The 13536-nt window shown below is 30.0% G+C and overlaps 2 protein-coding genes across 2 annotated transcripts; both read left to right on the top strand.

The window, feature by feature from the left end:
- The first annotated feature begins 5345 nt into the window (after positions 1-5345).
- Positions 5346-7389, top strand: LOC100257002 (uncharacterized). Its single transcript, XM_002270839.4, has 3 exons — positions 5346-5412; positions 6290-6938; positions 7020-7389. The coding sequence occupies exons 2-3, from the start codon at positions 6313-6315 to the stop codon at positions 7051-7053; spliced, it is 660 nt and encodes a 219-aa protein (XP_002270875.2). The 5' UTR covers positions 5346-5412; positions 6290-6312; the 3' UTR covers positions 7054-7389.
- A 1461-nt stretch (positions 7390-8850) lies between these two features.
- Positions 8851-9934, top strand: LOC100255386 (heavy metal-associated isoprenylated plant protein 21). Its single transcript, XM_002272257.5, has 3 exons — positions 8851-9011; positions 9134-9209; positions 9440-9934. The coding sequence occupies exons 1-3, from the start codon at positions 8940-8942 to the stop codon at positions 9730-9732; spliced, it is 441 nt and encodes a 146-aa protein (XP_002272293.1). The 5' UTR covers positions 8851-8939; the 3' UTR covers positions 9733-9934.
- Positions 9935-13536: the final 3602 nt, after the last annotated feature.

Raw genomic sequence — 13536 nt, 5'->3', positions numbered from 1 at the left:
ATATATGTTTTCTAAATTAGATGAGACTTTTGATTCAAAGGTAAAGTTTTAGAATAACACAACAGTACCAATTAAGGGTAGAGGTAAGATTTCTCTCAAATTGAAAGATAGATCCCAAAATTGTCTCCAATGTATCATATACTCTAAGTCTTCATCACAATTTATTAACTATAAAGCAAATTTTAGAAAAAAAAGATATGCAAATCTATTATCAATAATGTTCAAAAAGTGCTAACAAATGACACAAAGATCATTTATTTTCGTTAAATATTAACTATAGAAATTTAATTTGCTTTAGTTATATCATTGATGATAAGAATTAGTTGTGATATACACATTTTTAGAAACCTAAAATTACTAATTGCTAAGAAGATAGTTTTTGGATTACCTTTTATTAATTATTCAAATAAAGTTTGGTAACCATGTGTTTTGGGCAAGAAGTATAAAGGACATTATCCTAAAAGAAAATCATGAAAAGCTAAGGAGTAGATGATTTTAGTTGGAAGCTTTGGTTTGTTTTCTAAAGCAAAAAAGCATATGCATATGACAATTTCAAAATTTTGAAAGCTTATACAGAAAAAAAATAAAAAATAAAAATGGGAGACCATTAAAATTTCAAGAATAGATATGGGTACTAGATATACTATTTGTGATAATTTTTAGAAAATAAAAAATATGACATTAAACATCAGTTAATTACAAGGTACATTGCACAATAAAATGGAATTCCAAAGATAAAAAAAAAAAAAAAAATAGAATAGTTATGTATTGATCATCTAGAGATGTTTGGCTGCATAACATATGGTCATGTGCTTGATGTGTTTTAAACAAACTTGATGACCATTTTTATTGGTTATAGCAAGTGACAAAATACTACAAATTATACAATCCATAGACCAAAAAGGTTATAGTCAATCATGATATGATTTTTAATGAGAAACCATAATGAGATTGATCTTTTAATGCAAAAGGATCATCAAGTGTGCACTTAAATCTTAAAGACCAAAGTGAAGAAAAAGTATACACATACTAGTGCATCAATTACGACTCCATACCTTGCAAAGTCATTAACCACACCATCAACATGTTTTAATTGCACACTTACAAGATTATAAGATTGGTGATGATAGTGGACCAAGAAGTGAAGAATTGATGATTTTGCTTTATTTGCGTATTGTGATCCATTGAGTTACAAGGAAGCCGCTCAAGATAATTGTTGGTTTAAAGCTATAAATGAAGAAATTCATTCAATTAACAAAAATAGTACATGAGAGCTTATTAATTTTCCTAGTTTTAAGAAGTTAATCAACGTCAAATGAGTGTATAAAACCAAGTACGAGTTAATTCAAAGCAAGATCAAGTGGCATAGTGTTACCAGAAAAAGTTTAAAACGGATTAGTTTGAAGTATTTGCACCCACTTCTAGACTTAACACTAGTTACATGCTTGTTGTCTTTCTTTCCGCATAAAATAATTGAATTTTTGTTTTCAAATGGATGTAAAATCAGCTTTCTTGAATGAAGAACTAAAAAAAGTTTTATTAAGCAACTTAAAGGAAATGTGATAAAAAGGGAAAGAAAAAAGGGTTTATAAGTTAAAAAAAACCTTATATGGATTGAAATAGGTACCATGAGCATGGTACTTATTTTATTAATAATAGATTTCAAACATCTCCTTATGAACACCAATTATATATGTCAAATTTAATTTATAGGGTGACATTTTGCTTATGTGTTTATATATGGATGATTTGATTATCAACATTGGTAATAATTTCAAGATGCTTGCATAATTCAAAGAAGTGATGGTTGGTCAGTTTGAGATAACAAATATGATATTAATTTCCTATTTTCTTAGGATTGAATTAATTGAACTGGATAATGGTATATTTATTTTTCAGAAGAAACCTAAAGTGATATTTTAAAAAAATTCAAGATGGAATCATGCCTTCCTATTTTAACTTTAGTTGAAGAAAGATTGAAATTAGAGAAAGATAGATCATGTGAGTTGGTTGATCCTACAAATTTTAGAAGAATGATTGAGATTTTTTTTTATATTTGATTTCTATAATATCGGATATTATGCATGAAGTTAAACTTGTAAAAAGATTCATGGAGTCTCCATGTCAGTCTCACTTACAAGAAGCAAGCGTATTCTACTATACATCAAAGATATACAAAGTGATGATATTTTTTATACATATATCCTAATAAGATAGAGCTTGTTGGGATACATAGATGGTGATTGAGCAAGTGATATAGAGAAGCAAAGAAGTACTTTAGCTTATGTATTTAATCTTGGTTCAAGAATTTTTTTTCTTGGTCATCAAAGAAACCGTAGGCAATACTTTGTCAACATCAAAAGTAAAGTATATTATTGGTACTAGCGGTACTACTCAAATGTATGGTTGCATTGAATGTTTTTTTTATTTAAAGCATACTCAAGAAGTAACTACAAAGATTCTCTTATGCTAATAAATCAACAATTGCATTAACTATGAATCTAGTTTTTCATGGAAGAAACAAACATATTATCATCAAGTTTTGTTATATTCGTGAGTTGGTAAAAGATAAAGAAATTATATTTGAGTTTTGTTATTTTAAAAATCAAATTGCAAACATTTTTACAAGTATAATCAAGGTGGAAACATTGCTTTAAAGGAAAAAGATGACGTGTATAATGAAATTTAAAAAGTTTGTTTTAAAGGAGAGTTTTAAACATTGCTTAAAATGAAAAAGTTTTAAACATTTTTACAAGTACAATCAAGGTGGAAACATTGCTTAAAATGAAAAAGATAATAAGTATAATGATATTTGAAAAGTTTGTTTTAAAGGAGAGAATGTTAGAGTGTATTGCATTTTATTAATATTTGAATTTGGTTTTTCCTAGGATTTGAAATCCTAGTTTTATTAGAGTTTGATTTTTATTAGAATTTAGTTTTTATAATTGTTCCCCTCTATATATTATAAAGTAAAAAAAGTTTATGTGGTAGTTTTTATATATATAACTATTTATTTTCTTCTTTATAATTATTCATCTTTATGTATGGACAAATTATTTTTGTGCTGAAAAGATTTTTTTTTTTTTCGTTGCTTATAGGATTATTAGAATGTTTTAAAACATAAATATATGAGAAAAGTGGATTTTGACTCAAACTAATTAAAAAAAAATAGCAAAAAGAACCTTAGGATTATTAGAATGTTTCAAAACATAAATATATGGAAAAAGTGAGTTTTGACTAACTAATTTTAAAAAAAAATTAGAAAAAAAGACCCTAAATTTTATAAATTAGATTTATCTTCATCCATTTAATTTTTTTTAAAAATACATGCACCTTTTCATAAGTCAAATAATTATTTTTTTAAAATGACCTTTTTATTTATCAAGTTAATAATACCAATTGAATTTTATTTTATTTTTATCATGAGAATTGATTTGAGATCAATGAAATAAAAAATTTTAAAAATTAAAAATACAATGAAGACTAAAAAAAAAAAAAAAAACTTTAAAGCTAAAAATATAAAATACAAATAAAACTAAAAAAAATTACAATTAAAAATTTTAAAATAAAATATTAACTTTCATTTCGCTAGAAGATATAAATATTGAGAAAGAGTTGGAAATATGATAAGAGTCAATATTTTATTTTATTTTTTTTTTAAATTTCTTTGGTTTTAATTGTATTTAATTTTTAATTATATTTTTAATTCTTAAACTTTTTTATTTTATTGTTGATGTCAACCGAAATTTTTTTATTCAATTTTATTAAGAATAGATGAGAAGATGGGTGGATTTATATAATATAGGATATAAAATTGTTATTAATTAGTAAATTAGAAATATTTTATTTATTACTTGAGGATCCTAGAGAAATTTCCCATAATGATTTGTATCTCATATTATATAATAAAAAAATTATAACATATTTATTTATAAGATACTTTTATCAAATTAAAATGATAAATTAATTTTTGATAATTTTATTTAGTATTATGAAGTAAAAGGGTAATTAGACAACAATTATCTAACTTACAAAAAAAAGGGCACGTATTTTAAGATATTTTTAAATTGATGAAAATAAAATTGATTTATAAAAGTTTGCGTTTTTTTCTATATTTTTTCAAATTAGTGAGTCAAAATCTACTTTTCCCTATAGTTTATAGTATTTATTTATTTAGTTTATGTATTTTAATTTTTGAAAAGGCTAAATTTTATGTATATTTGTGTCACTAGAGTGTGGAAGGTTCTTTTAACTCATTTTCAAGCTCTCACAAAAATAATTTTGGCAAAGAATTTGAAAACTTCAAGTCTTTGACACCTGTTGAAACTCTAAAATTGAACTTCACATCGGTTAAAACTCTACAAATAATTAATATGTGAAAGAAAAAAGGAGACTTAAAAATACAAAGAAACCTCATTCATGCAAATTATCTTATATTTAATATTTTTTTTATTGGAATAATATATATATATATATATATACTCTCTCATATTTTGTATTATCTAGAGGTCTCTAAAAATTTTATTTTCTATATATAATTATTTTTATTTTTATTATTAATATTTTAAGGTAGTAGAGCAAATGAATATGTTATATTATATTACGTTTATATTTAATTTGTAAAATGAATAGAAAAATAATATAAAATATATATTATTTTTAATATTTAAAATAAAAATTACATCACATTCCAATATTTTCTATATAAAAAAAATGAAATTTATTTTATTTTTAACAATATTCATGATTAAAATATTTAAACTTTATAGATAATTTTTTTTATATTATGTTATTTAATATATAAAAATAATTTATATGTCATATATATATATTAATATTATTTTATAAATGTTTTTTTTATTTTTCTTTTTTAATCATAAATTTAATTTGATAAAAAAAATAATTTACAAAATGAGTATATAAAAAAAAAATAAAAAATTGATGAAAGAAATAAATGTATGATATATAGGATATGCATATCTCATATCTTAACATAAGATTAACATATCCGAATAGATAAAAAAGATGAGGATGAATAATATATCTCATTACTTATCATATCTCATGTTTGAATCAACATATTATAATAATTTATCATATCTTATCATCAACCAAAGGATATAATTTCATTTCATACTATATCCGGTCAATTAAACATGACCTAATGAATTTATAATATACCGATGATAAAAAGAGACGGTTTTTTTTTTTTTTTTTTTTTTTAATCTTGAGTCATAGTCAAAAACAAATTTGAGTTTGGGTGGTATCTAATTTTAGAAACTATGCTGCGTTGCCTTTATATATCGCATGCATTGCATGATAAAGATTAAAGACAACAAATAAAACAAGGTTCCATCCATACGTCTGAGAGAAAGCGAGAGACTCCAGCCTCCGAGTCTATAATCGTAGCAGGTAGGCCATCCCTCTGTTTTCAAGATTCTGAAATACTTTCTTGGATTATGTTTTCCTTTTCCATTCAATCAATAAACTCTGCACCCCTGAATCGTTCATCAACTGTTTGTGTTCTTGGTAAATATTATCGCAAAAAAACTTTGATATTTAGCTATGATGCTTTGGGAACTTTGGTTAGTTAGTCTGTCTCTTTGAACCCCAGTTTTTTTTTTTTTTTTTTTTTTTCTTGGGAAAATATTTTCTCTCGGAACAAGCAGGGAATCGAACCGTAAAAATTCAAAATCTGTAATAGATTTGTGGGAGAATTGTGAACATGCACGAGTTCTATTGGGCAATAAGTTTATCATGTTAAATCCAAATTTTTTTATTTTCTTGGGAAAAAATTTTCTCCTCAAACAAACAGAGCATCGGGAACTCCTACCAAAGATTTTCTATTAGATTGTAGGAGATATCTCTTTAAACCCTACGTTTTTTTATGTTATTTGGAAAAAATCTCTCCCAGAACCAAAGCATTAGGTTCGCTAGAAAGTTGTCATTCCCATGAAGAGTTTGCATCAGCCCGTAGGAGAATTTTGAATTCAAGTTGTATGTACGGACCATTAGTCTCTCTTTTAAACCCTAATTAAATTTTAGGCTATGGTTCCAAAAAGAATTTAAGAGGAAATAAGAGAAAGAAAATTAAATTAAATTAAAAAATAAAAAATAAAAATAAAATCAATAAATTATTTTTATATGGTGCTTAAATTTTATTTAATTTATTTTAATTCTACGATTTAATAATTTAAAATTTCATAAAATCATATGTTGTTGGGAAAAATATAGAATCAGGGACTCTAAAAGCTTGACATTATCACTGAAGGTTTTGTTACATTAGCAGGAGAGTTGTGGATTGAAGTTGCAATGGGTGGTCATGGAGGTCTCAACATTCTTCCCCAGAAGAGCTGGAATGTATACAGCTACGAGAACAGAGAGAGAGTCCGTCGAGATGAAGAAGCTGCAGCCAGAAACGAACAGATGAAGCGTGAACAGTCTCGAAAGCGTGACACAGAGTTTCGTCTGGAGAGACTCAGGCTTTCCCGGGGTTTGGCTTCTCCAAGCCAAGCTGTGGAGTCCAGTGCATCAGATTCAAAGAGCAGCCATATCAATCTGTTCGAAGGCCTTAGGGTTTTCGACTCCGTAGAGGGTGAAGGAGTTGGGCAAAAGAGGAAGAAGGCGAAGAAGGAAGAGGCAGGGGCGAAGGTCGTGTTCCCGGAGAATGATAAGTACAGGTTGGGTTATGGGGTTGGCGGCAGAGGCATGAAATTGCCTTGGTATCTTTCCAGGCTGGGTAATGATCTGTTTGCTGAAAATGGAAACGATGGGACAGCAAGATCGGGGAAGAAGCAGAGTAAAAGTAGTGGAAAGAAGACATTGGAAGAGTTGAGGAAAGAGCGGTTGAAGAGAGAGAAGCGGGAAAGGGAAAGGGAAAGGGACCTAGCTTTGATAATAGATCAGAAAAACCAAAGAGCTGAGGGCTTTTCGGGGAAGTAGGTTCTAACAATTATGCTTATTGTATTTTTTTTTCTCAATAGATTCTTATATCTAATAGAAAATAATGCAATGTGCAGCATCTTTCCCATTTTTGTGAAGAGCCATTCTTGATGCATACAAGGACTGTAGCCTGAGGATGGGGTTTCAACCAAGTCTTGAGTTGATGATTCGAGAATTAGCAATGGTTACTGCCTTGCCGGCCCAGTGATGCCAGCAATGGTTATATAGCATATGCGTGATGATTATAAAGTTAATGGGTCGGTCTCAAATCATTTGTAGAATGCTTGTTAGCACTAGAAGTTGGGTAGAAGATTAAGATCTAATTCTAAATGAATGATGATGATCTTAGAAATTCAACAGTTCTGGCATCTGTGGCGCATAAATGATTATGGGGCTCTGGTAGTCAGATTTACATACAGCAATTAATCCATGCAAACATTTTCATTATTAGAATGTTCTGGATGGTAGAAAGCAAATGAATGAGGTCTTATATTCTTTGTTTGTGTTGGCACCATTAAGGGCTTCACGCGTTTTGTAAAGAGCTTTCACTTACAACCTGTGACTTCCACAATTCCCTTCAAAGAAAAATGAAAAGAAATTGATTAATTTTCTTATTCCTGTTGTCAGTGCTGCCAACAAGGTACAAGACAGCATAATTTTTTTTGTCAAAAGGCTCATGAACTGTTGGGGCTTGTTTGTCTAATGCCTGGGTTTCTTAACGTAATTTGTTCAAACATGTTTGCTGTGGTCATGAATGTAAACTCAGTGGACAAGGCAAAGGAAGACCTCGATCTCCTCTTAGGCAATGCCACAGAAACCAGGATATCAAAGCTGTATCCTATTTTTGGGGAGAGGGCAAATGAAACTGTACTTTCTTTGTACTAGAAATGGCTTGGGAACTGATCATGTTCATGGATTTGATGCAAACAAGGTGCAAGGGAAAATTAAAAGTTACCTAGTGACCGACCATATGGCAGGCATTTACTTAGACCTTTAGGGGGCATCCACAAATGTGCCTCCCCTTACAAATAACGTTAGAGCACCAATGCTACTTACACAACATGCCATATGGGCGGCAGAAAAAAAACTAAAGGTTGTACCACTAAATGGTCAACAGACAGTAAGTCTCCCTGACGGTGGATATTCTCTCTATGTAAATCACTCATAAGGGTGTCCATGAAAGTGTTTATATTCTAATTTTGCTTAATGAACATATGGAATCATTGAAAATTCAAAAGGGCTTCATGTGATTCCTGAATTGTGGTTGAATCTGTTCTTTCCCTTTCTTTTTGTTTCGCTTTTGTGCCTAGGGATTCTGGTCAAATTTTAACAACCATTTATTTTGGTTTTATGTTTGATTGGTGAAAAAAAATTCAAGCAAAAGCAAAAAAATCTGAAAGCCCATATTTGTAAGAACAAGTTATTTTTAATTCCAAGAGAAATGGGTCTAATTAATTTCATTAATTGAAAATTTTATGACTAGTTTAAAGGCATGATTGACGGCAACTATAGTTGGCATAATATTTGGAACAAAATTTTGAAAGATGAATAGAGATGGAGGTTCTTTCGGTTGAAGGTTTGGATGGAATCAATCAACATAAGCCATTATTAGGGTATTGTTTTAATGAATAATTGAAAAGCAAAGCCACACCCATCGGACAGAAATGAAAGCAAACACAAAAGCACTTTACAACATTTCCCCATTATCATATCAAAATAAGTAAACACAAAAACCCAAATGCATTGTTGTACCCTCATGATTTCTAGGCACATTTTCATGGTTTGTGGGCTCTTCATTTTCATGTTTCCCCACTTTTACTCTTATTTATAACTAGAACACAGCTTGCCCACACTTCACTTTACATCTTTTCAGCCCTTCACCTTCTTATATAAATACACTATTTCTCAGTGAACATCATATTCGTATACCCTCTTCTTTCTCTCTCTCTCTCTCGCTTTGCTTTGCTTTCCTTTCCTTTCTGCTAAAGAGAAGCAAAATGGGAGCGCTTGATTACTTCTCCAACTTTTGCACTGTTACCAGCACAAAGGGCAAACGCAAACCAATGCAGGTACTTATCATTTGTACCAGTAGACCCTTTTGATCTTTTGTTGTTCTCTCTGTGTTATACTTGCTTATGTGCTCCTTTGTTCCCCCTCCATGATGGGTTGCCATTCCTTTATTGATCTGCAGACAGTTGAGATCAAAGTCAAAATGGACTGTGATGGCTGTGAAAGAAGAGTAAAAAATGCTGTCACCTCCATGAGAGGTTCTAACTTCCTACTCAAAAGCTCCCTCTCCCATTTCTGCTAATTCTCAGCTTCTGGATCCATATATTTTTCTATATATGATCCATCAGAGAATTAAGCTAGCTATAATAACTACCATAAAAATAAAGGATCAATATGTTCTTTTCATCTGTTAATTGTCTGTTTTAATACCAACTTAACTATACTAACAAATGAAGGCCAAATGGTTTGAATGTATTGATCCATTCAGGCGTAAAATCAGTGGAGGTAATCAGAAAGCAAAGCCGAGTAACTGTGACAGGGTATGTGGATGCAAACAAGGTGTTGAAGAGGGTGAAGAGTACAGGAAAGAGAGCTGAATTCTGGCCTTACATCCCATACAATCTGGTTTCCTATCCTTATGCAACTCAAGCCTATGACAAGAGGGCACCCGCTGGCTACGTTCGCAATGTTGTGCAAGCTGTAGCCGTGCCTAATGACCCAGAGGACAGAATCACCTCTCTCTTCAGCGACGACAACCCCAATGCATGTTCCATCATGTAATAGGCTACCTAATACCTAGCTTCTTCTATACATAAATAAGTATAAAATGAAGTGAGATGATGAGTTAATGAGGATGTTCTAGTGTATGGCTATAATCATATCATATGGGGCTCCATGCTTTTTCCAGCCTAAAGCTATATATATGTATGTCAGCTGGGTTGATTCCCATTTTTCTAATGATCCATGCCAGTCTTCTAGACAACTCATATTGTATCTTAATATGCTTTTTTTTTTTTTTTTTTTTGCTTGTTAAGAGACTAAAGAATTCTGCTAGGCTATATAGAAATGATTCAAATGTATAAGAATGTGAAGGATTTTTAATATGGATTTTGGGTTTTCAAATGTATGCCACCTGGAGAAGGCATCCCAATGAGTGACATGGCTTTTGAAACATTGTCGGAGTCAAAATAAATTATCCCTCCGGTACCATGAATACATTTTCAGCAATGTCATGGTTGGATTCCGAAAAATGTGGAAGGAAAAGCAAAAAATATTCAAAACTTAATTTCTTATATATTTGATTCTATTATTAAAAATATTAAAATAAATAAATAAATACTTAAAATAAATTAGAAACTTTCCTATTTTTAAATTATTTAATCTTCATATAAACAAGTTAAGTTAAATTTAAATGAGTTTAAAATAATGTCTAGAAATAATATATTGACTTACATAGTTATTTTTTTATTTTTCTTTCACTTTTTTTCACCATTCTTTTCTCGTTACTTTTTTCTTTTCTTGGCTTTTTCTCTCAATTTTTTTTTGGGGAATCAATGATAATCTAAATAAAAATTTATTTTCCAATTATATTTATTGTTTTTATCTTCTAATCCTCTTGATGGCATTATATGGTCCTCTAATAGAGTCTTGGACCAAAATAATTACTTTTTTTTTTTTAATGCCATAGGTAGGTTCAAGTCTGTTTTTGAGATAATTCAACAGTTTTAGCTTCTTGTTGGGTTTTTTTTAGTTATCTTAAGAAGTGCAACTGTGGCTGTGATTATGAGCTGTGTTTATATATTTTTAATAAATATTTACCTCAACCAACGTGGATGTCCACGTGTTCAAAAATGATTAGATGGGGCATTTTCTTTATTCAAAATTATATTGATAGTTATTTTTAAGCTATATGAATTTGGGAATTTATGTAAAAAGTAAATTGATTATAAATGATAATTTAAATTATTATTTAGTGGATTTAAATTTCTGAAAGGTTGATTTAATTGAGATATGACTGATAAGTAGAATGGATTAAATTAATCATGTGATTGTGAAGGATTAACGATTTAATGGTTATAAGTTGAATGGTCAAATAATACATGCTTTATTCCCTAGCCATTTATTTGGAGGAAGATTCTTGTTTTGTTAAACATTAAAACACAAATTTGGATTGCAAATCTTCACGATGTAGATATTTAAATTACTTAATGTCATTAGGTTTCAAATATTTTGAGTTGTTTTAAAAAACATTATGAAATTACGTGATATGTGTGGTGTTAATTCTCTAGTTGCATGATATGTTCTTATATGTTTAAAATTCTAAATTTGACTGATTTTTAATAATGTATATTTAATTAATGGCTGATAAGTCCAAACACGATGCATATTACGTAATTGTCATGGAATATGTTTGTATCTAGTGTCGAGAGTTATCTTAGTCAAAAAGAGAGATGCAATTAGGTTTGAGAAAGACTCTAAGGATGAGTTTCTTTTGAATTTTATAGTGATCGAGTGGTAGGGCCAACTAGTTTACTGAGTGCTATGAGACCTTGTTTTTCTCCTATCTTATTTACCTCATCTCCCTGCTTCACAATTATAGTTTGACATTAAAGTATGATTAATTAGTCAAATCATATGCATTGTGATAAGTGACATAGTGTGTTGGTGGAGGATAAGTAAGATTTTGCATTAAGGAAGTATTGAAGGCGGTGTAAGGGGTTTAATTGATTAAGAGTATTGAAAAGACCGAAGATGGTAACTAAGAGATTTTAATAGGGATTTAAAATCAAGCTATTTCATAACTATTTACACATTTGAGACCTTATAAATGAAAATACTTTGGACATAAAAAATCTAGACAACATTAATACATTTTGAGTCAGTAAAATATATGGCATTAATGGGTTGTGTTTATACAATGCATGAAAAACTAGGAGGAAATCAATGGACTCAAACACGCTAATTTTAAAAAAATGAAGGTCTTATTTATATAATGTAAGATATTTCAAACAACTAAATGTATGTTAATAAAATCTAGTAGATTCACTCACATATTAACCTTCCTCCTCCCTATCTAGCACTTTTCCAACAATGTAGTGGTCATGAAAACGATTTCTTTGTTGATTTGTGGTGAGGGTTGTGATTAGTATCGGTGATGGTGTTGGTTCCGGATGTAATTTGAGTAGGCCAATATGAAAAGGTTAGTTTGATCAATATGCTTGCCAATATTAAGAAAAATTGTTCAAATTTGATTTAACTTGATTCAATATAATATCACTATCAACTTAATCTAATCCTATTTCTATAGATAGAATTATCATCTTGACTTACTACAAGTTAGTTAAAGTATGAGTTCATCAAAGAGAAGATTAGGGATGATAATGGGGTGGGCTTTTTAAAATACTCATCGCAAAAATTTAAGTATAATATTAAATAAAAAATTAATTTAATTGATTTTTTATTTTCAACTTTTTGAGTATATATATATATATAATATTATTTTTCATAAAAATAAATTATAAATATGTATAATATTTATTTAGTCATAAATTATGTTTATTTTTAATATGATTTAATATTTAAAAAGAAAAATAAGAGATATGAGATGAGATAACTATGAGAATTCTTATATTCACCCCACCCTATCTTATCCCATTTATTTATTTATTATCAACAGAGTTAGGTATTGATTTAAACAAATGGGATGAGGTTGGGACGGGTGACCCTTTTCCAACTTGGCCGTTTTGGAACTTGACCCATTGCCGTCCTCAGAAAAAATTCCTTATATTTTCTTTCAAATTCTCTCTTGCGCCACACACACACACACACACACACACAGGATCCCATATAAAATTTGATCTTCCATGTCTTATTCAAGTTAACATCCATCAAAGTCCCAACCCTCAAAGCTAGCCCACGGGACTTGACTTGGATCAGTGCTTGGCCCCACGGATCCAAGAAGACAGCTCCCATGGGCTAGCTTGAGAGGCATTTGATTATATTTCTCCCCATACCCTCCTTCGCGCAACCATCCAAACTTATAGTCTCTAATGTCAGTACACGCCAAATCCCCCAACCCTGAGTTCACGCCGATTTTCCACAAATTCATGATGCTAAACAATTATTTAGAGATCGACTCCAATAGCTGTAAACACCAGAGCTTTTCCCTCTTCGTATACCTTAACTTTTGGCTTTGATTTCAATGGAGCAACGTCATAACCACATTATTATATGGTGGTATAAGGCCAACCACATAGCACTCATAATTAATATTTTGGATATGTCACGATCATATCCGAATTTTTACCCGTCAATTGTGCCCCCCATCTAAGCAGGCAGCACCACAAAAATCTCTATTCTTACATTAATAAAAGATTTTATGCAATCTTAATTATACCAATCCGCACCGCCGCTAAGATGAAATTTATATACTATCTACTTCGCCATTATGTGTATGTCTCTTCTGCCACGCTTTGCCGCTAAGTACAAAAAGACAATGATGAGAAAATGACAATTAGCTATTAATATACTGGAAAGGGAATGATTACAGGGAGCACCGGCCTTGGGTTTGAAGTGATGTGGGGA

The sequence above is a fragment of the Vitis vinifera genome, chromosome 14 (genome assembly GCF_030704535.1).
Source record: "Vitis vinifera cultivar Pinot Noir 40024 chromosome 14, ASM3070453v1".
NCBI classification, from domain to species: Eukaryota; Viridiplantae; Streptophyta; class Magnoliopsida; order Vitales; family Vitaceae; genus Vitis; species Vitis vinifera.
This window is presented reverse-complemented; position numbering and strand designations above follow the sequence as displayed.